Genomic DNA, 22,784 nt, shown 5'->3' on the forward strand with positions numbered 1-22,784 from the left:
CGCAACGGTCCTAAAGATTATGAAAAAATGAAATTTTACCTTTTTTTCGGAAATTTTTATTTATTTTCCATGTACATTTTATTTATCGCTATAGTAAAATTTATTTACAGTTTACATGGTTGAGTAATAAAAACAATAGTTTTACGCACTTAACGAATATCTTCCACTCCCGCAAGGTCAATCAAAATCTATAAAAATTTGAAATTGTTGATGATTGTGATAAATTAAAAAACATTAAGTTATCTCATTTTTCTGTTACATTGTGAAGCTCTTCGCTTGTTTATATATTGTATAATAATATTTAAACGACCTAGAACTCACAATAAGAAGGTGGTTGCACTTTTTACTCCACCCACACCCTTCTCTCCTTACAACCAATGAGTGTGTGGTTTTTATATTATTTACATAGTACATTTCTTTTTAATTTGTTTGTATCCAGCTTTTAAACGTCAACTTTGAAATTTGATTTGGTGGTAAAATCTGGCAGCATGGACCTTGATTTAAGTGTTGCCTTGATGAATCCATCTCTTGATTGGATCCCACATACATTAGACGATACTTCCGTGACCAACTCTACGTACCGCTAGACAGCGTGCGTATGACAGGGACGGTTTTGTACATTCCAGTCTGGCGTGTTGCGTAATATAATGTAGGAACTTATATCTTCATTTGAGACGCTTTGAAGGACTGGTGGAGAAGATAGTTTTGCAACATTCCAATCTAATATTTCAGTGTAGTGCTGTGCTTCAAAATTTAAAGTAGGAGGGATAAAATTTCTAATACTTTTGCCCTTGGCTTTAGTCTATCCGGATTTTAACACTCTTCTTAGCCCTAGCTCTCTAATGTGTTTCTTTTCTCCCTACTAGTTGAAATTTTGAAGCACGGGACTAAACTGAAATAATAGATTGAAATATAATGTTGCAAAACTATTGCAGACTGTTGCAAAACTATTTTCTCCACCACTTCTTCGAAGTGTCAAATGAAGATATAAGTTCTTGCATTACATCGGGCGACATACCAGACTAGAATGAACAAAACTATCCCTGACATACTTAAGCTGATGAGAGGTGCCTAATGTTGGTCACGGAAGCATCGTCTAATGCAGGGGAGGCCAACCCGTCGATCGCGACCCCTGGGTCGGTCGATCGATGGCAAAAAAAATTATCTACCTACCTATCTATTATCGTCCTAAATATTACAAAAATTTTTAGTCAGTAGATCCCAGAGAATTAGAAAGACAGACATTAGATCTCGAGTCCGATTAAGTTAGTCACCATTGGTTTAATGTATGTGGGCCCCAATCAAGAAATGGATTCATAAGGGCAACACTTAAATCAAGGTCCATGCTGCCAGATTCTACCACCAAATCACAATACAAAGTTGACGTCTAAAAGCTGGATACAAGCATGAAAAAGAAATTTACTATGTAAATAATGTAAAAATCACACTCATTGGTTGGTTGGAGAGAAGGGTGTGTGTGGAGCTAGAAGCGCAACCACCTCCTCGTTGTGAGTTCTGGGTTGTTTAGGTATTGTCATACAATATATAAACAAGCGAAAAACTTCTCAATGTAGGAGAAAAATGAGATAACTAAACGTTTTTTAAATTATCAAAATCATCGAAAATTTCAAATATTTATAGATTTTGATTGATTTTGCGTGATCGGTAGATATTCGTTAGATGCGTAAAACTGTTGTTTTTATTACTTAATCATATAAACTGTTAATATATTTTACTATAGCGATAAATTTAACGCACATGGAGGATAAATAAAAATTTCCGAAGAAAAGGTAAAATTTAATTTTTTTCATAATCTTTAGGCCCGTTGCGGGATCGGAAGATAAAGTCCGATTTTAATAATTTTTGTTTTGTTTTCCTTGTAATTACCAACCGCAACTTTTCCGCACTATAGCGATACGGGATTATCAGCTTGACTTTTTTCGCACCACCCTAATATACGTGAAGACCTTCACGTCATTCTTGATCTTATCCCTTCTAGTATTTCCCAACATTTTATTAATAGCAATTTTATTTCAGCTACTTCTATTTTCTTTTTCTGAACTCTCTTTGTAGGCCACACTTCCCCACTTTACATCAACGTAGGCTTGTTAATCTTTTCTTTTAGCTTTTCACAGATTTTTTTACCCCCGTGTATCCCACTTATTCGCTTCCAGTTAGACTAACGAGCCCATATGTTAAGGGCAGTGTATCTATCTAGTGTCCATTTTTTTTATTATTTTTCTTTTGTAGTTCCTTCTTCTATCGGAGGCTGACTATCATCACAGCGATCCGTACCTTATTGGCGGGAGCTCTGAAAAGATCTGAGATGCAACTATACCACTCTCTCAAATTTCTCAGCCAGGAAATTCTTCTTCTACCTATGGATCTTTTCCCCTTAATTCTTCCCTGGATTATGAGCCGTAATATCTCATATTTCGCAGCTCTAGTAATGTAGCCCAAATATTCCAGTTTTCTTGTTTTGATGTTCTTTATCACCTCGCCATCCTTTTGTAGCCTTCTTCTGCATTCTGCAGAACACTTCTGCATTCGATACTCATTGGATCCATGGTAGTTTCAAAATCCTTCTATAGCACCACATCTCAAATGCTTCCAACTTTTTTATGTTGTCTACTTTTAGTATCCAGCTGTCCATTCCATACAAAAAAAGTCGAGAACACGTAGCATATTAAGGGTCTTACTCTCAGCTCTAGAGGTAGGTCTCGAGTAACAAACATTTTTTTTATTTTTATAATTATTTTCATATAGGTGTCAAAATATGTAAACTATTTTACTCGTTCTAGTTTTTTTTCTCAAGCAATTTGATGTCTTCTACTATTCCTATTCCTTCCCACCTTTCAACATATACTCCGATTTCGACATAATAAACGTAGACCTCTCCATTCAGGAATTGCCCTTTTCCAAGACTTTATCTTCTGCAATATTCTTTTGCTCTCCTCCACTAATACAGTATAATTCCCAAAGATTATTGACCAGGCAAACGCCTCCCTTACCTTCTTAGTCAGTACATCTGTTCCGTCTCCTTATTTTTTTTTTGGCATGGGCTTTTGCCATTCAGCCAGTTAGATGTGGATGTGGTGAAGAATTTTCAGAATTTCACGTAAATTTTAATACAACAGATCTAAAACAAATTACAATAACTTGAATGTAAGGAGTAAAAATGTTCGTTCATCGAAGCGTTGGTTTTTGTGTGTATTCTCGTCGTTATGTACTTTTTCGTCACCCAGTAACCCTGGCAAATGAACTTGGGTCACTTCGTTCGGCAATCTTCGGTAATACGCACTTGTACAATAATTGGCAGAGTCTAATAAATTTCAAAGTCAATGTACTTAACATATACTCCCCCACCTTGAAACCCCAAAGACCGGGTTTCAATAAAAAGTCTTAAAGAAAAAGTCAAAGATCATATTAATTATAGTTTTCAAACAAAAGTTATTGATCTTGGTTAGGCAGAACACATAATTTCACAACCGGTCGTTTAATCTCACCAGAGTTTGTCTTTATCACAACCAACCGCACAATATTGTCACTTCCGGTGTAAGTTTTTAAAATTCTGCCTAACTGCCACTTCAAGGCAGGAAGTCCATCATCCTTTACTAGAACCATGCGTCCAGGCTGGATCAGCTGTTGGCAATTCTCCTTCCACTTGACCCGCTGCTGAAGATGGGATACATATTCTTTGGACCATCTTGTCCAAAAGTGCTGTAATATCTGTTGCACCCTTTGGAATCTTGAAAGACGATTTTCATTAATGTCCATTAAGTTTTGTTGTGGTATACTCGTCAATGAAGATCCAATTAATAAGTGTGCAGGAGTAAGAGGGTTAGGGTCATTTGGGTCATTAGAAAGAGGATAGAGTGGTCTAGAATTGAGACAAGCCTCTATTTGATATAAAACCGTGGTAAATTCTTCAAATGTTAAAATTGCATTACCTACTACACGTTTCATGTGGTGCTTAACTGATTTAATGTTTGACTCCCATAATCCACCGAAGTGGGGAGCACGTGGAGTAATGAAATGCCATTGAATACCGTCGATTGAGAGGTCTGTAATAATGTGATCAGCATTTGTGTTAAAAAATTGTCTGAGTTCATTATTTGCTCCCACGACAGTGCTGCCGTTATCTGAAAATATTTCGGAGCATTTACCGCGTCGGGCCGTGAATCGGCGTAATGCCGCTAAGAAGCATTCTGTCGTGAGATCACTGACAACTTCTAAATGTATAGCCTTACTGGCGAAGCAAATAAAGAGAGCAATATAAGCTTTAGAAGTTTTGTAATTACGACCCTTTCTATCTCGTAATAAAACGGGACCAGCATAATCGACACCAGAAACCGTGAAGGGACGTGAAGGGGTAACTCGTGACTCCGGAAGATTGCCCATAAGATACTGTTCGGGTTTATTGTTAAATCTAAAACATCGGACACAATCACGAACAATTTTTCGAACCAAATTGCGCCCTGATATTGGCCAGTAATTTTCTCTTAAGGAAGCAAGAAGTGCTTGAGGACCAATATGTAAAAGTTTCAAATGCTCATGGCGAGCAATGAGTATCGTGAGGTGATCTTTCTGAGGTAGGACTATGGGGTGTTTCTTGTTAAAATCAAATGACGAATGATGTAAACGACCGCCAACGCGTATTAATTTTGTTGTTGTATCAAAGAATGGAGTTAGGCCAAGAAGTTTACTTCTTTTGTCAATTTGGTTGGAATTGGAAAGTGCATCATAATCATATGGAAATGACTGACGTTGTACGAACCTAATTAAGGTTAAAAGGGAATTATTGAGTTCTATTGTGGTCAAGGGACCTGTTATTCGTAAATGTTTATGAATTGACAGATTGTCTTTAAATCTTAAGACATAAGCAAAGACGCGTGTTAGTTTATTTAATGAAGAATATTTGTAGTAAAAGGTAAATTCGTTGTTGATGTGATGAAACACAAGAGTTTTGTTACGCAGTTCAGGTAATTCAGAAGTTATACAAACTTCTTGATGTTTTGTATATTGAGGCCATTCTTCTTGAGGCAAAGTGAGCCAAGAAGGGCCATGAAACCATATGTGGGAATTACTGAGCGAAGAAGGACTTATACCTCGTGACAGTAGATCTGCTGGATTATCATAAGTATTAATATATTTCCAAAATTCAGGGTTGGTCAGTTTATGTATTTGTGAGACTCGATTTGCTATAAAAATCTTAAGTAAATGGGGAGAGGTGTTTATCCATGAAATAACAATTTTAGAGTCAGTCCAATACGTAATGTTTTTAAAGGAGACATTTACAGATGAAGTGACCTTTTCAACAAGTTCAGAAAGTAGTGATGCCCCACAAAGTTCGAGTCTTGGAATGGTTACAAGTTTCATAGGAGAAACTCGAGTTTTAGCACAATAAAGATTTGAAGTGTAATTTCCAAATGTATCTGTGCAGCATATGTAAATACATGCACCGTAAGACGCCTCCGAGGCGTCAGAAAACCCATGAAGTTGAACAGAAACTGGGTTAGAAGAAAGTACATGTCTAGGTATTTTTAAAGTGTTTAATTTTGTAAGTTCGAAGTAGTATTTCGACCAAAGTGTGTAAATACTTTCAGGAACAGATTCATCCCAACTTATCTTGAGTTTCCAGAGCTCTATAAGAATAATTTTCGATGTAACTGTTACGGGTGAAAGTAACCCCAAAGGATCAAATATTTGTGCTGTACAGGATAAAATCTGTCTTTTGCTAATCTTTAAGTTAATTGTGGAGATATTTATAGAATATTGTAGGGAAGCACAAGACGGATTCCAAAGTAATCCTAGTGTTTTGTTATGTTCGTCAGAACCAAAATGCAAAAAATCAGGATCAGAATGATTTTGTAGAGACGAATCATTGGTAGTCCATTTTCTCAGAGGAAAACCGTAGGAAGATAATAAATATGAAATAGTTTCCTTGATTTCTCGGAGTTCTTCCGATGTGTCACAACCAGTTAATAGATCATCTACATAAAAATCGTGCAAAATTATAGAGGAAATTTTTGGGTATTCGGAAATATGTCGATGAGCAATTTCATGAAGAGACCTAATGACAAGAAACGCTGCTGATGCAGTACCGTAGGTAACAGTATTCAGTGTATAAGCAGAAATTTCATCATTTTTATTAAATCTCCAAAGGATCTTTTGAAGGTAACGTTGTTCAGGAGTAAGGAAAACCTGACGATACACTTTAGTTATATCTGCACCCATTACGAATTTATGTTGACGAAATCTAAGTAAAATGTAAAATAAATTATCTTGTAAATGAGGGCCGACATACATGATGTCATTTAATGAGTAGCCTGTGGTAGTTTTCGCACTACCATCAAATACAACTCTTAACTTTGTAGTGGTTGAAGTTTCCTTTAAAACGCAGTGATGAGGTAAGAAGAATCCAGAATTATCATTAGTGTCATTTATTAGGGACATGTGACCAAGTTTAATGTACTCACGTATGAAGTCATGATATTCTAATTTCAATTGAATGTTATTTTCAAGTTTTCTCTCTAAGTTTAAAAAACGTTTTTTGGCAGTAGTTAGAGAATCCCCTAAAACTGATGGAGATTCCTTTAGTGGAAGAGTAGTGATAAAACGACCATCACAATGGCGAGAAATATGCTGCTTAAAATGATTTTTAAAATAGATGTCTTCTTCGGAAACAAACTTAGTTTTAGGACACTCCTCTAGTTCCCAAAACTTTGTGAGCTGTGAATCTAATTCACTGGTAGAAGAAAAGTAACAATTATGTTGGGGGTGGTGTTGAATATTTGTTGGAATTGGGCCAGAAATTATCCAACCAAGAGTGGTTTTTTGAATGATCGGTAACCCAGGACCAAGTTTGATTTGCCCCACGCTTAAAATATCCCAAAATGTGTCAGCTCCAATAAGAAGGTCTACTGGACCAGGTTTTTCAAAATTCTGGTCAGCTAGAAGTAATTTTGTTGGAATATTGAGCTGGGAACGATTGATCTGTATGTAAGGTAAATTACTTGTTATGTTGGGCAAAATTAGACAAGATATTTTTTTCGAGAAATTGTTAATATCTGATTTAAATATTAGTGATGTCCGGAAGTTAATATTGTGAGTTAATTGATTAATTCCCGAGATCGAAGTGTTGATTTTTTCCTTTGAAAGTTGTAAAATATCACAAAATTTCTCAGATATAAAGTTGGATTGACTTCCGTTGTCCAAGAGTACTCTGCATTTATGTGAGTTGACGAACTTGTCAAAAACGTTAACAACAGCAGTTGAGAGTAGAATATACGGTTTAATAGCAGTGTGAACACTTGAGCTTATATGATGTGTTGAAGAGAAGTTAGAGGTAGAAGTAGATTCATTTGACTGCAGCCCAGTGTTTGGAACATTGGAAGGTAATGAAGATTGAGAAGAATTGTTTTCTGTGGAAACTGAATTTGAGGATTGTGAATTCTCGAAGTGTAACAGAGTGTGATGGATCTTTCCACATTTTCTACAACCAGTAGAACGACAATCCTTAGTACGATGGCATGTGCCAAGACAATTAAGGCATAAACGTAGACGTTTTGCATTGTTTAACCTATTAGTAGGATTTAGTTTTAAGAAGTCAGGACAATAATATATTCTATGTTCCTTGTTACAAAAGTTGCATTTAAACCTATTCTCTGTGTTAGAAACAAAGGCTCTTGTTTCAGACTTATTACCTTTGTATCGTGGTGAATTTTGATCCTGTTTATTATCATTGTAGTTATCTAATGACTCTAAGATACGACATCGTTCTTTTAAAAATTTCAGTAAATCATCTAAAACTGGTAGGTTGTCTTTACAATTTTGTGACTCCCAAGAGCGTCTTGTTGAGTTATCAAATTTTGTTGTTAACAAATAAATAATCAAATCATCCCAGTGTTTAGTGGGGCGTTTTAAAACTTCTAAAGCACGTAAATGTTTTTGTGTATTATCTAGAAGTTGTCTGAGACCTTGATTTGATTCTTTTGTGACTAGTGGTAGGTTAAAGAGAGCTTTAATGTGATTGTTTACAAGTAACTGTTTATTTTCAAATCTTTCGATCAATAAACTCCAAGCAATGTCGTAGTTTGCATCGCAGACTTGCAAAGATTTAATAGTGTCGGCAGCTATGCCACGTAATGACAGACGTAAGTAATGAAACTTTTGTACATTGGAAAGTGAAGTATCATCATTAATAATAGAATTAAAACTGTCGCGAAAGAAGAGGAATTGATCAAACGATCCATCAAATGTAGCTAGATTCAATGGAGGTAACTTAATGTTACTTGTATTTGTAGGCCCAGCTGCTGTTGAACCATTGACAATACGTGAATCAGACGTTTCAGTAGGTCGTCTAGATAAAATAAGGTTTTTGATGTCAGATATTATTTTAAAATATCTGTCCTCAAAAGTCTGCCTTTCAATGGCATGTATTGTGTCATAATTTTCCTCGCAGTCAGGATCATCAGTTTCAATAAGCAGCTGAACCTCATTAAAAACATCTAAAAGCTCTTCGGCTTTGGATAATCGCATTTCTAAATCTACGAGGTCGATAATTTCATTATTTTCTATACTTCGAAAATATGTTGTTAAACGTGTAAGAGCACCTTTAGTGGCCATTCTCTTTGTTTTGTTTTGGTCTGACATTTTTGACAATTTGACCAAAATTTATGAGGATGCAAAATAATTAAATATTATGTATGTATGTGGCGTATATTATTATACAGATATAAACAATCAAAATGTGTTTGATGTTTAAAGAAATAAATATTTGATCTTCGATGAATGTAATTAAATAAAAAGAAATGATTTATTCAAGTGCAGAAAACGGAAATAAATGTTTTGTAAGTCAATTATTATGTACGTAAGAATTATTATTAACGTTTAGTTACGATCTGTCAGAATAAAATAAAAAATCAGCTAGCACATTCACAATGAATACGAGAGTAGGTAAAACGTCAAATATGTCACTATTCGAAATAAATATATTAATTTAGATTGAAACTCATGTACTTAAAATATTTATCAAATAGAGACTGAAAAAATGTGAAATTATAAAAAGGATTCAGTATTCAGTGTTGTAAATGTAGCTTCCTGGGGTTGATACAGCGGGTCAAGTACGACGTCGGTTCGTAGAATGTAAAGCTGCTATTTTCTTTGTAGTTCTGCTGGCACTGTAGATTCGCAGTTCGAAGGACCAATAGTTGTGGATGTGGTGAAGAATTTTCAGAATTTCACGTAAATTTTAATACAACAGATCTAAAACAAATTACAATAACTTGAATGTAAGGAGTAAAAATGTTCGTTCATCGAAGCGTTGGTTTTTGTGTGTATTCTCGTCGTTATGTACTTTTTCGTCACCCAGTAACCCTGGCAAATGAACTTGGGTCACTTCGTTCGGCAATCTTCGGTAATACGCACTTGTACAATAATTGGCAGAGTCTAATAAATTTCAAAGTCAATGTACTTAACACCAGTCACAACTTTTTTAAGTTCTTCCTAAAGAAAAGAAAAGAAAGTAATTATCACAATACCTATTTGATTATCAGTAAGGAATAACATGGTTACTCGCTTCTCGTCTAGGGACCCATCAAGACATTAAATTAATACACAAACTAGACTAGGTCACGGAAAGAAGGTTTTTAACAAATGGGGTAAAACAAAGGTTATTAGTTTAACTGTGCTCACAAGTTAAGATTACGTTTTAAAATAAATTCTGTTAAATAATCATATACGGTTTTATTATTTAATGACAAAAGGTAGCAAATGTTATAGGGAGGAAGGATTTTATGATTGATTAAATTTTTTATTAAGTGATCAGTTTGTTGTATATATTTTGTACATTCAAAGAAAATATGGTTTAAATCTGCTCCTTTTTGACAATCTTCACATAAATTGGAACTTAAAATTCTAAGTTTTGCTAGATGGGCTGGATAACACGCGTGTTCAGATCTCATTCTGATAATAGATGTAATGTATCTACGTGGGACAGAGTAATTTTTAAACCAAAATTCACTCGGGATTGTGGGTTGTATCAGTGCATATTGTGACTTGGAGTATTGACTATATTCATAATATTCTTGTTTCCACTGTTTGTTTAGATCATTCTTGATTTTTATAAATACATCTGGGATGCAGAGCTTATAATCTGTTTTCACACCAGAAGCGATGGCTTTCCTAGCTAATATATCTACATGCTCATTATACTCGAGCCCTATGTGAGCTTTAATCCACAAAAATCTAACTGTTCTTTGCTCATGGTGTAATTCAAAAATAATTTTTTTAATTAGAAGAATGTAAATATTTGTGTTTTTACTGGGTAAAAACATAGTCTCAATGGCTAAAAGAACCGACAAAGAATCAGACGCAATTGTTGCGGAGCTGTCATTGGAACTCTTAAAATGCATTAATGCCTCATAAATTGCTATGGCTTCAGCAGTAAAAATTGAAAAATTATGATCCAGTGTAAACATGTTTTCTATACTTTTTGAGGGGATATAAAAAACGCATCCAGTGCCAAAAGAAAACTTTGATGCATCTGTGTAAATAACTGTTGATTCTGGCCAGTTTTCTAATAAATTTCTTAAAATATTGAAGATGATTGCAGTATTTACATGGTACCTTGGTTTAATTACCGTAATAGTTTCCAAAAAAGCATCAAAATCTTCAAAGTTTGAGCTGTTATATGTATGTGAGTTGGTGTAATCGCAATTTGAGAGATTCCTAAAAGCCTCACAAAGTGGAGGGGAGTTCTTGTGGATCCAGTATTTATTTATTAAATCTGCATTATTAAGTTTGCTAATATTGGAGTAGAGAGAGGAGTTTCTATGACAAATATTAATCAGAAATTTTTGACTAAGATATTGTCTTCTATATCTCAATGGAAATTCAAGAGATTCAACATATAACGAATTGGTTGGAGTTAACTTCATAGCACCCAGGCAAATACGCAATATTGTATTTTGAAACACATCTATTTTTCCCAAGATATACTTAGCTGCTGAACCATAAAAAACACATCCATAATCGATGATTGATCTTATGTACGATTGATAAAAAAGCAATGCCGTTTCTACATCGGCTCCCCACCAAGTTTTAGAAATTGCTTTAAGGAAATTTAATCCCTTGTTGCATCTGTTTAACATGAATTCGATGTGTAGCTTCCAAGTTAATTTACGGTCAAGCATCATCCCTAAATATTTAATTGAGGCACAGAAATTATTCTCACGACTGCTTACTGTTATTTTGTCTATTTTTGGGAGATTATGTCTCGTGAAAATACATATACTGGATTTGCTCGGTGCTATTTCAAATCCATTTTCTTTGAACCAGCTATTAGAGAAGTCGTCAATTTTTCCTAAAATTTGTATAAAGATGAGTATATCAGAAAATCATCAGCATATTGTATTATATTAAAGCTGTTATTTGCCATTGAAATATTGTGTAAATCAGCTGTATACAGATTAAATAATAGAGGGCTTAAAACTGATCCCTGTGGAAGTCCTAGGTTATTATATCGAGGACCTATCAGTCTATTATTATTAGATCTCAGATAAATTTTTCTGCAAGTGTAAAAGTTGAGTATGGTTTTCGCTAATGCAGCTGGTATGTGAAAGTTTCTAATCATTCTTTCCATTAGGATGTCAAGACACACACTATTATATGCACCTTCTATATCTAAAAATATTGTAGGTAGATATGTATTATTGCTAAATGTATCCTGAATGTCTGTTACTAATGTAGCAATAGCGTCTACAGAACCACATCCTTTTTTGTATCCAAATTGAAATTCTGGAAGTAAGTTATTCCTATCTAACCGCCATTCTAGTCTATGTTTGATCATTCGTTCTAATGTTTTTAGTAAACAAGACAAGGGAAATGGGTCTGTACGAATCTGCTAAGTTGGAATTTTTACCTGGTTTGAGAATAGGCATAATAATTACTTCTTTAAATTCATAAATAACTGAATTATTAATAATTATGTCATTAAATATATCTAATAAAAAGAGTTTAGCAATTTTAGGAAGAAATTGAATCATAGGATATTTAATATTGTCTAATCCTGGGCTTGTGTTGCATCTGTTTTTGAGTGCATATTCTAACTCAGCGATTTTAAATGGTTCTAGTAAAAATTTCTTTTCATTATTTTTTGTAGTAGGTATTATAATTTCTCGTGGTTTAACAAATGGTGGTGCTATCTGGTCAAAAAATTCTTCCTCTAATGTACTGTCAAAGCATTTTGTATTCGATATTGGTTTTCTGTTTATTTTCCTGGCTTGATTCCATAAAAATGATGATGGAGTATTTTTGTTAAGGGTGGAGACAAAATTTTTCCAACTTTGCTTTGCGATTGCTTTCAGTTTTTTCTTACCGTTTGCTATGGTCTCTTGACATTTCAAATAATTCTCAAAATTCGAATTGTGTTTATAATTTGAAAGTGATTCTTGTCTCTCACTGATGATTTTGTCACAATCTCTATTCCACCAGGGGGGAGGGGTTTGAATTTTGTTTTTAAAAGGTTTGTACCGTGGAATTGAAATTTCTGCTGCCTGGTTGATCCCATCTATTAAGAAATTGTATTTTTCTGATATATTTTCCATTTATTATTGCTTATCAAAAAATTGTTCTACACATGATCTATATAAATACCAGTTGGCCTTTTTTACGTTCCACTTGCTGGCAGGATTAATCTCCTCGTTTTTATTCTGGAAATTTATTTCCATGTTGATGATAAAATGGTTTGAACCTAAAGTGTCAGGATAGACGGACCAGTTTATTTTACTAGTTAGTTCAGGCGAAACAAAAGTTACATCAATGGCTGAGGTATTTTGGTCCGGTCGGGTAAAAATAGTTGGTTGACCATTATTCATTACTATACAATCCAAGTCATCTGCAACTGTTGTGAGTTGTTTTCCAACTGCGTCATTAAAAGTCGATCCCCAGATTGCATGATGTGCGTTGAAGTCTCCACCTATAATTGCTGGTTTACTGACTTCCGAAAAAATATTTTTCCAATCATCTACTGTGCTCTTACTTTTAGGTGATCTGTATATAGATAATATGCTTAATTCACTTTTTCCATATTTAATCTTTGTACCACAAACTTGAATATCCTTATTAAAATTACAATTTAAGTTTAATTCACTAAAAGAAATTGAATTATGAATTAATATACCCATACCGCCAAAACCATCTTGGCGATCATTTCTGATAAGATTGTAACCATTTAATCGATACTGCAAATTACTTTTAAACCATGTTTCACTTAAGAGGAGAATATCTATTTTTTCTTTGTTTAATTAATTCATTAAGCTACCTTTATTGGCAACCGCAGATCTAGCATTCCATTGACTTATTTTAAAAGTATTTTTAAGAGACATTAAAATTTACTATTATCTACTTTATCCAATACTTGTTCTAAACCTGAAATTATTGTTTTATCGTCTATTGTTTTTATGTCTTCCAATGTACGAATGTTACTTAAAAGATTAATTATAAAAGATGACACACATTTAGCTAATTCATTTTTGTTGTCAGTTTTTCCATAGTTTGGTTTGTATGGGTTAGGAGGTAAGGGATGTGAGGGTCCAAATGTGAATGGAAAATGTGGTTGATGTGCTGGTGATTGCATAGGAGGGGTGTTGGCTTTTCTTTTCTTTGCTGTAGGAAGGTTTTCACTACTAGAAATAGTTTGACGGTGTGTTGAAAATTGGGTTTGTTTCATACTTATATTAGGCCGATTTAAAGAAACATTATTGTTATTTACAGGGAGTGTGGGAAATTCTTTATCATAACTTGAAAGAACAGAAAAAGGACTGTGACTGATTTGGCCGGAGAATGAATTTTCGCAATATAATTTTGCTTCTAAAAAGGTAGTTTTTTGCTCTATCATAATGGTCTTGATTTTCTTCTGCTGCTCATAAAAAGGGCAATTTTTAGATATTGTTTCATGGTTACTATTTTTACAGTGAATGCAAAACATACTTTTCTCACATTTATGATCTGGATTTTTTATTTCACCACACTCTATACAGGATTCCTGTGAGCTTTTACACTGATTAGAGACGTGCCCAAATTTCAGGCACCGGTAACATTGAACAACCCTACCAACAAAATGCTCAACAGGAAAATAAACACGATTGAAAGCAACGAAACTGGGTAGAATATTTCCCTCAAAAGTAATGACTACAGTTTTCTTATCTACATATTCTATTGTATTTTCTTTTTGAATCCTACGTTTGGTTCTATATATATTTAAAACTTTTGACGTGCATTCAATATTCTCTAAAAGATAATTAACATCAAACGTCGTATCCACGTCTCTTACCAACCCTTTCACTTCTAACAAGTGATTTGGTATATAAGCTCGCAAATTATGTTCTTTTAGAGACTTATTATTTACTAAGTTGTTAGCATCTAAACGAGAATTTAATAAGACTTTTATCCTATTCTTCCCAATACTGCGTATTTGCTGTATGTGAGTAAATTTTAAGTTTTTAAATAATAAATCCCCTAAAACCATGGGGTGTAATCTTGATAAATTACTTAAATCACCAATTCTTTCAATATATATCCAGATATTATTTAAATTGTACTTATCTTACTGCAAATTAAAATGTTTTATCTCCTTTCCCTTGGACTGTAAATCATCTTTTTCCTGAGTTGTTTCACCACTATTTTCCAATACACTATTTCCACTAGACACGTCCATATCAATTTCTTTCGTCAAAGAGGACGTCTTTAGATTTTTATCCCCCATTACGGGGTCTATTTATTTAAAAACACAAAATTTATGTATTTATTTTTAAACAATCACCAAAACAAAAAGGAAAAACTAGAACTAATTAACAAGCTATTAAACCAAATACGATTACTACTAGACACGTCCGTATGGCTTAAAAGTATGCTGTAGAAATCATCTCCTTATAGTTTAGTAAATTTTAGTTTTTTCGATTTTATTTTACGATGTAAATTCATACCAGACCATTGTTAAAGTTTGGGTAAATTATTTTTTAGAAAGCTCTTAAAAGATTAAAATACATTCATTTTTACCCATAGTTCTGGGTAACATTTGTCATTTGTATTTGTAATCCTCTTTAGAAAGTAGGTATTTGGAAAGTTGTGCGAGGCAAGAGATATTCCAGCTTCTTAGAAGGACAATGATGACGATTTGTTAATTACGTTTTTTCCAAAGTGAAATTTTGTAGGACAGATAGAGACATTTTTGCTTTCCCCACCACCCGAAATTTCCGTTCGAGAGCTTTTTGTACTTTTAGTAGTAGTAGAAGCGAGCAAAACTTAGATCTGTAAGCACGTATAGCAATCAATAAAGATTTCTATAGAAAAGTGTCGTCGAATATTAATTTTATTTTGCTAAAGTAATATTAATAGCATCGTATATTCACGGTAAACTAATCGTGAATCAAACAACATCCTTAACAAGATTAAACAGGTAGGAGGGACTGAATGAACAGCGTTTAATACAAACCAACAATCACTAAAAAACTTTCAGTCACTTCGACAAAGTCCTTAGTTTGGTGTATTCTCTCCTCTCTTTCTCTCTATCGACTTCGGCAGAAGTCCTTAGTTTGCTGTATTCTCTCTTTCTCTCTCTCTTTTTCTCTCTCTCTCTCTCTCTCCCTTTCTCTCTATCATTCATGCCCTTCACGAGTCTTACGTACTTCTCAGGAACCCATTTAGCTCTCGTGCGTCTTCATAGCTGCTGTCTAGAAACTGTGTCGTACCTGTAGATACCATACTCATGATCTGTAGATACCAAATGTAGATTTCTTTTCTTTTCGCTGTATTTTTCTACCAACTGTCTCAAAGGAAACGAGGTATCCGTTGTTTTTCTTCCTGATATAAACAAAAACTGATATCCTCCTATCAGTGTCTCCCTACTTAAAATCCGCTTTACAGTTCTCTCGGAAATTTTCTTTGTCTGCGTCTTTATTCCTCCAAATTCCCTACAGTCCTGAATGTTCTGTTTATCTTAATAAAGAGATACCATCACGCTCTCCCCCCCAAAAATTGGGCATCCTTTCGTCTTCATATATTGTATATATCATATTTATAATTTTACATAATATTATCAACCTCGTTCTCTTATATTCTGCACATTCCTTCCTCCTTCCAAATCTGCACCTGTATTCCATCAGGACCTCCTACCTTATCATTATCCTATTCAAAGCCTCGACTACCTCACCTCTTGTTAGCTCCGGTATTCTGGTGTTCTTCATTTAACCTTCGGATGACCAAGAGGGGGAAATTGTGACCCCAGCCTAAGTTTTTCTTTAATAAATTCAAAAGTTTTTTCAATTTTTAACTCATTTTTCTTTATTTAACTTTAATATCACTCTAGATATCCTCATATTTTGAAATAAAAAAATTCCCTATATTTTACGAATAAAAAATATATCCTGAAGTTGATGTTTAGTAAAATATCCTCTATTATGTGTAATTCCAAGTAGTTTTACGCTAATGACGTCGACTTTGCAAAGTAACAAGACACTTACTCCACATACACACTACACATGACACTAATACTCATGTTGTGACTGGCTGAATGACATAAACTCCATGCCATAAAAAAATTCATTATTTTGTTAATTGTCATTTTTGACCTGGGGTCATTCCCCCCCCCCCCTTGGTCATCCGTGTAACAAAAAAAGGTTGGTCGTCGGAAGGTTAAAAACATTCTAAAATACTCATACTATGTCGCAGATGTCGCTATAACATCCTGACATTTCGTTCGTTGCAATCCGAGATTAGAAGCCAAGGATTATTTTGGATCAGTCAGAGAACGCTATATATGCACTCTCTGACGAGAGACTAATAAGTCTAGAAACCGGTAAAGGTGCTTGCGGCCTTTCTGATTGAACTAAAATTTAATACGGCTTTAGGTTTCGTATTGCAACGAAATGAAAATGGATATAAATTTTTAATTGTATTAGATTTACTCCTACTGAGTACGGAGGGATCCATCTTTCGTTGGAATTTTCCGCGCTGGGCAGATGGGACGTGATTTGCAAATTTTAGAAATCCCTCATGTTTTCTAGTCTCAGAATCCGTTATGGCTTGAATTTTTAGATGCCTCGGAGGTGTAACCACAAAGATGGTCCCAATAGGTTTTAATCTAGTGGAATATAAAATAACATTTTAAATTTTATTTTATGTGCTGTTACATTAAAACTTAGACTGTTTTCTAGCAGATGTCACTATTGCATCCTGCCATTTCGTTCGTTGCAATCCGAGATCGGAGGCCGGGGATTATTTTGGACCAGTCAGAGAACGCTTCGTATGCACTTCCTGGCGAGAAACTAATAAGTCTCGAAACCGGTAGGGGTTCTTTCGGTTTCTATGATTAAATTAAAACATAATACGACTTTAGGTTTCGTTTTGCAACGAAATGAAAATGGATATACACTTTTATTACTCATACTGTCATTGCTTTATTACAACATTAGATTTTAACACTCTTCCATCCGCAATCTTAAGCTGACGTACGTGATGGCGTGTCTCTTGGTTTAGTACGCTTTGTAACCTTTTCATATTTTCGAGTGTTTCCAACTTTTCATACAACTTTGCATTCAAAGATATATGACATGCCTTTGTAATAGTGGGGAATGGAGATTTTAGCTATAATAAATGTACTTAGACCCCATCGAGGTACAAATTTGACAATAGAGAGTAACACTGTCAACTGGAGATTTATATACTTATTTTTAATTTTATCTTTTTTGGCACTCCACTCATCCATCTAAGCATTCTCATTTCCGCCACATGCACTCGTTGTTCCTCTTTCTTTTTCACTGCCCAACATTCAATTCCGTACATCATAGCCGGCCTTATGGTTGTTTTAAAGAATTTTCCCTTCAACTTGATTGGAATTTTCCTGTCGCACAGCACACCACTCACTTCCTTTCACTTGATCCACCCAGCCCTAATTCTACTGCATACATCTCCATCTATTTCTCCATTACTCTGTAATACCGATCCCAGTTACCTAAAATTATTGCTTTTTACAATCAGTTCACCATCCAAAGATATCATTTTATTTGTAGTAACTCCATCTTTAAATGAACATTGCAAATACTCTGTCTTTGTCCTATTAAGTTTTAAGCCTTTTATCTCCAGAGCTTGTCTCCACTGTTCCAGTATTTGTTGTCTCTTTCACTATTTCCTACTAACACGACATCATCAGCATACATTAAGCATCATGGAATATTACCCTGTAATTTCGCTGTTATCTGGTCCAAAACTAATGAGAATAAATACGGACTAAGCACCGAGCTTTGGTGCAAGTATACTTTCATATGAAATTGATCAGTCTCTCTCACACCTGTCCTAACACTAGTCGTTACTCCCTCATACATATCCCTCACAACCTTTACATATTCACCAGGGACTCTATTCTTATGGAGTGCCCACCAAAGAATCTCTCGAGGAACTCTATCATATGCTTGCTTAAGATCATTGAATACCATATGGGCGTTTGTTTGTTTACTCCTTTATTTTTCCATCAACTGCCTTATAATGAAAATTGCATCTGTTGTTGATCTGCCCTGCATAAAGCCAAACTGATTCTCGGATATTTCGGTCTCTTCACGTATCCGTCTATCAATTACTCTTTCCCATATTTTCATGGTGTGGCTAAGCAGTTTTATAGCCCTGTGGTTTGTACATCGTTGTTTATCTTCCTTGTTTTTGTAGACAGGTACTAGTATACTGCTTCTCCATTCGTCTGGCATTTGTCCAACTTCCATATTTCTATTAAATAAACCTGCTAGCCACCTTGTTCCTGTCCCTCCCAATACTCTCTTTGATGATGCTTTGGGATAACTACTATTTACACCATGGTATACAATGGCGTACTTTATACAGACCATTCAACGTACAAACTGAACTGGTGATGATTTTATCACCTCAAAGGCAAATTCACTCAGTAGATAGAGTACAACAAGGACACTAAAATCTCGAGAAAATTTTACCGATTATTTTGTTAATATTAATCTCTTTGAATATCATAATACACTAATTTAAATTATTATATACCTAATTCTCTATTTTCATCTTTTCTGCTTCTATTCATCTTCCAAAGTAAGATTTCTCTTTTTTTATTTGAATACTCATCCGACTGCAGATCGCAAATTGATGGCCTTGTGTAAATTTCGTTAATTAATTTATCGATGTCTATAATATACACACAAATTTGGCCAACACTCACTGAAGTAATCAAATAAAACCGCTGCAAAACATTTGCTCTTCTGTGTTCAAGCACGAATAAGCTATTACTGATGCGCCACCAGAAATCGCAAAACCAGCGGCGGTGCATGATTCTTAGCTTGTATTTGGCTGATGCGATGCGGCGAGGTGGCCCAATTTTACTCACGGTTACATTTACTCACGGTTTTTGCTTCAAATTTTAAAGGACCGCTTGGATTGACATCAAATTTCTCATACACCCGTAGTTAACATGTCAAAGAAAAAAAAAATGATGTGCCGATGTGTGCTTTTGTCCTGGGGCTGATTTTCACCCCTTATTGGGGGTGAAAATACACGTTCAAAATATGTTCGGAAATGGATAAAATAACTACACTAAATTTATAATCAAGATGCAGTAGAAATAAACAAACCAAGACACGTTAAATGCTACAAACACTCCCAAATCATAATTTACAATGTATATGTTACCTTCGGTAAAAGTAGATAATTGGTAATTGTATACCTGTGTTGCACAACACAAGAATCATAAACGAGGCGCCGCTCATAATCATAAACGAGGCGAGCGGTATACTCCCATAAGCAGAGGATACCTATACTCTTATATTCACCAATTTTTATGCATGTCTACCACACCAAATTTTTTATTCGAGAATATTATATTTTTGAGAGTTCAAATGTCTTTTTTCAATGTTGTAACTGTGCCGGAAATTGACATTAACCTCATAACAAAAGACAATTTCGCTAATCGCTTTGAATAAAAAATATCCGTATTCTTATCGAAATAAATGCTTTTTCTCTCTTGGTAATTTTTCAAAAAATCTCCTTGAGTTATTTGCAAATTGTTGACACAGGAATGTCACATCACAAGTGTGTTCAGCCTTTATCAGGGGTAGGATATCTTGCGGGAATCCTGGTATACATATAACCAGAGACTTTTACATGAATTAGTCCATTCACTCACGGTAGAATATTGCAAAGCATCTAAATTTTAAAGAAACGCTTGGATTGACATGAAAGAAAAAAAGTGATAGTGCACCTTTGTGTTTTTGTGTGTTTTTGCCCTGGGGTATCAATTTTTCCCGGGGGGTGAAAAAGCATATCAGTATTCAAAGTATGTCCGGAAATGGATAAACTGACTAATTATAAGCAACTTTTGTTCTATAAGGTTTTTTCACTGTAAATACTTTTCGAGTTATTGGCTAGTGAATAATGTTATTTTTTTTTCGGTTTTTCGCAAATAACTCAAAAAGTGAATATTTTATAGACTATTTCACTAGGATATTTTTAACTGATAAAAAGTTATAGCAACGTCACGTTTCCTACTGACAAAGCTCCTTCCTGACCTGGATTTCTCAGCGACAAAATTATGACAGATCAGTCACGAAGGTGTCTGGTAATTTTATTGTTGTCAGCTTGACAAACGTCATTGAGGCGTAATCAATTTTGGACAGATATAATGAAGAAATAAAAAAATTGGTTTCGGAAAATGTCCCATTGAACACGCAGAGGTCCAGAAGTTCTATTTGGACCCAATTTTCGCAGTTTCTAGTGTGAGGAATTTTACGCTTGAAAGATGTACTACCATATTGGAACTAGCAAAAACTCTGTCGGATTATGCCTTTAACATAAAAAAGGCAATGGCGAAGACTATAAAGAGTCGTCGGTAAAGTAATGTTGAATTCTACAGCAGAAATTGTACAAACAATTATTTAACAGCATAAAAATCGACGCTGTTACAGGCTTCACAGACCCTTTCAAATGTGCAAGATTTGCCAGATATATCAAGCGGAGGCAGCTTCAAAGTATTCAAGAAAAAAAACTCAGTTAAAAAGCATTATCCACCGAAGAACTATTAAAAATCATCTAAACCTTCGACTAGGTAACCCCCGATGGAGCGCAAAAAAAGTTTGTTCACCTTTGCTCATTTGAACTTGCTTGGAGAGGCCATGGGGCAGAAAACTGCAAGATTCACTTTTTCCAGAAGGAATTTCATGTTGTGGGAAGATTTATGGATCTAATTAAATACAACAGCATTTTTCCAAAACAAATCAAGGCGGTTCGAAAAGTTTGGCAAGAAGCAAATGGCTGGTAAGAAATTCATCAAACGAAAACTTATACCCAGTTAGATTATTATTTTTGAAATGAATGGAAAAAGAGGACCAAACATTTTATCAGACAGACTTTTTCTTACCGTTCACCCCAACTGGAAGGATGCATCTTGGTTCAAAAACTGTCCACTTGCAATCAACACCGTATCTAAGTGGACAAAAATGTCAGCTAAAAAAATTGAAATAGACACAAAAAACATAAAATAACAAGCCATTCTCATCGATCTTCAACTTTGTCAGCCTTGTTTAAGGAAGGTGCTTCTGAACAGGAGTTAATTAAATTAACGGGTTACTTAAATGCAAGCTATATAAAACCATATCTGCAGCTGGATTCCAGTCACCACCAGAAATTGATCGAAGATCTCAGAACAACAAATGAAGGTGGACCTTCGGGTTTTTAAATGCTACAGGTCAGTAGTACACAAAATCATGCTTTGGTAGAAAATAATGGGCAAACTACTATAGCTTATACTTATAACAATTGTACATTTAATATTGTTAACAAATAAATAAAGATTATGTTTTGTTGGCATGGTGCATTAATTGTCTCGTGAAATAGTCTTGTCGGATATCATCCGACAGAAAATTATTTACCGGCAAAATTTTCTTCTGCTTTCATTCAAATTTGTTGCCTTTTGGCAATTTTCGCTTATGAAATTTTGACAAAATCACTCCACGTACATCTCGTGGTTTAACCGTCAAAATTTAATTCGAGAAAATTGCCAGGCAACAAACTTTCATACCTGTCGAAAATATTGCCGGCAAAATTGTTTTTCTTATGATATTAAATACGAAAATATTATATTTTTTATAGTTCAAATGTATTTTTTCATTTTTCTAACTGGGCCGGAAATTAATAAATAACAAATGGCAATTTCCCTAATCGCTGTGAATAAAATCTTCTCATCGAAATAAATAGTTTTACTCATAATCGGTTAGTAATTTATGGATTTCTAACCTTTGAAGTAATCAGGAAGCGACTTATTACTTACTTTAGTTTCCCAGCTAGCCGGGAAATTACTTTCCCGGCTAGCATCTGTCACTTTTCTACCTGCAAATGTCAATGTCATTTTTGATTAAAAGATGGTTCAGAAAGAATAGAATCCACTCAACATTTATTTAATTAAGAAACAACAACAACAATAACAAAAAGAAAACTATTTGGAATTATAAATATTAATAGTTACATTGGAACTATGATTACTATTAACAGTTAAAGTAAGACCGTGTTGCTCAAAATTATGAGTTTCAGAAATAGATGATTAGTAAATATAATAAACAAAATTTGATTATATGTACAATTAATGGCGTCGTGTATCGCCTAAATATCAAATTCAACAAACTTGTTTTGTTACCTAGCAACGATCTCACAGGTTACTTAAAATAATTCATCTTATCACATAATGAAAATGGATACAGATATTTGAAACGAAATTATTATTG

General features: G+C 34.4%; 1 protein-coding gene across 1 annotated transcript; it reads right to left on the reverse strand.

Annotated features, from left to right (window-relative positions):
• Nucleotides 1–3,149: 3,149 nt before the first annotated feature.
• LOC126886084 (uncharacterized) lies at nt 3,150–8,655 on the reverse strand. Its single transcript, XM_050652928.1, has 2 exons — nt 6,825–8,655; nt 3,150–3,322 (listed from the first exon to the last, which is right to left on the reverse strand). The coding sequence occupies exons 1-2, from the start codon at nt 8,653–8,655 to the stop codon at nt 3,150–3,152; spliced, it is 2,004 nt and encodes a 667-aa protein (XP_050508885.1).
• Nucleotides 8,656–22,784: the final 14,129 nt, after the last annotated feature.

This window comes from Diabrotica virgifera, chromosome 6 (assembly GCF_917563875.1).
Source record: "Diabrotica virgifera virgifera chromosome 6, PGI_DIABVI_V3a".
Lineage (NCBI taxonomy): Eukaryota > Metazoa > Arthropoda > Insecta > Coleoptera > Chrysomelidae > Diabrotica > Diabrotica virgifera.

What these genes read in the sequence shown, in the direction of transcription:
- LOC126886084 (XM_050652928.1), bottom strand. Translation starts at nt 8,655, where the DNA reads ATGTCAGACCAAAACAAAACAAAGAGAATGGCCACTAAAGGTGCTCTT. An exon ending in CATTCAAAAAACCACTCTTG is followed by an intron (nt 3,323 to 6,824) that starts GTTGGATAATTT and finishes GAAATTTATTAG; the next exon opens with ACTCTGCCAATTATTGTACA.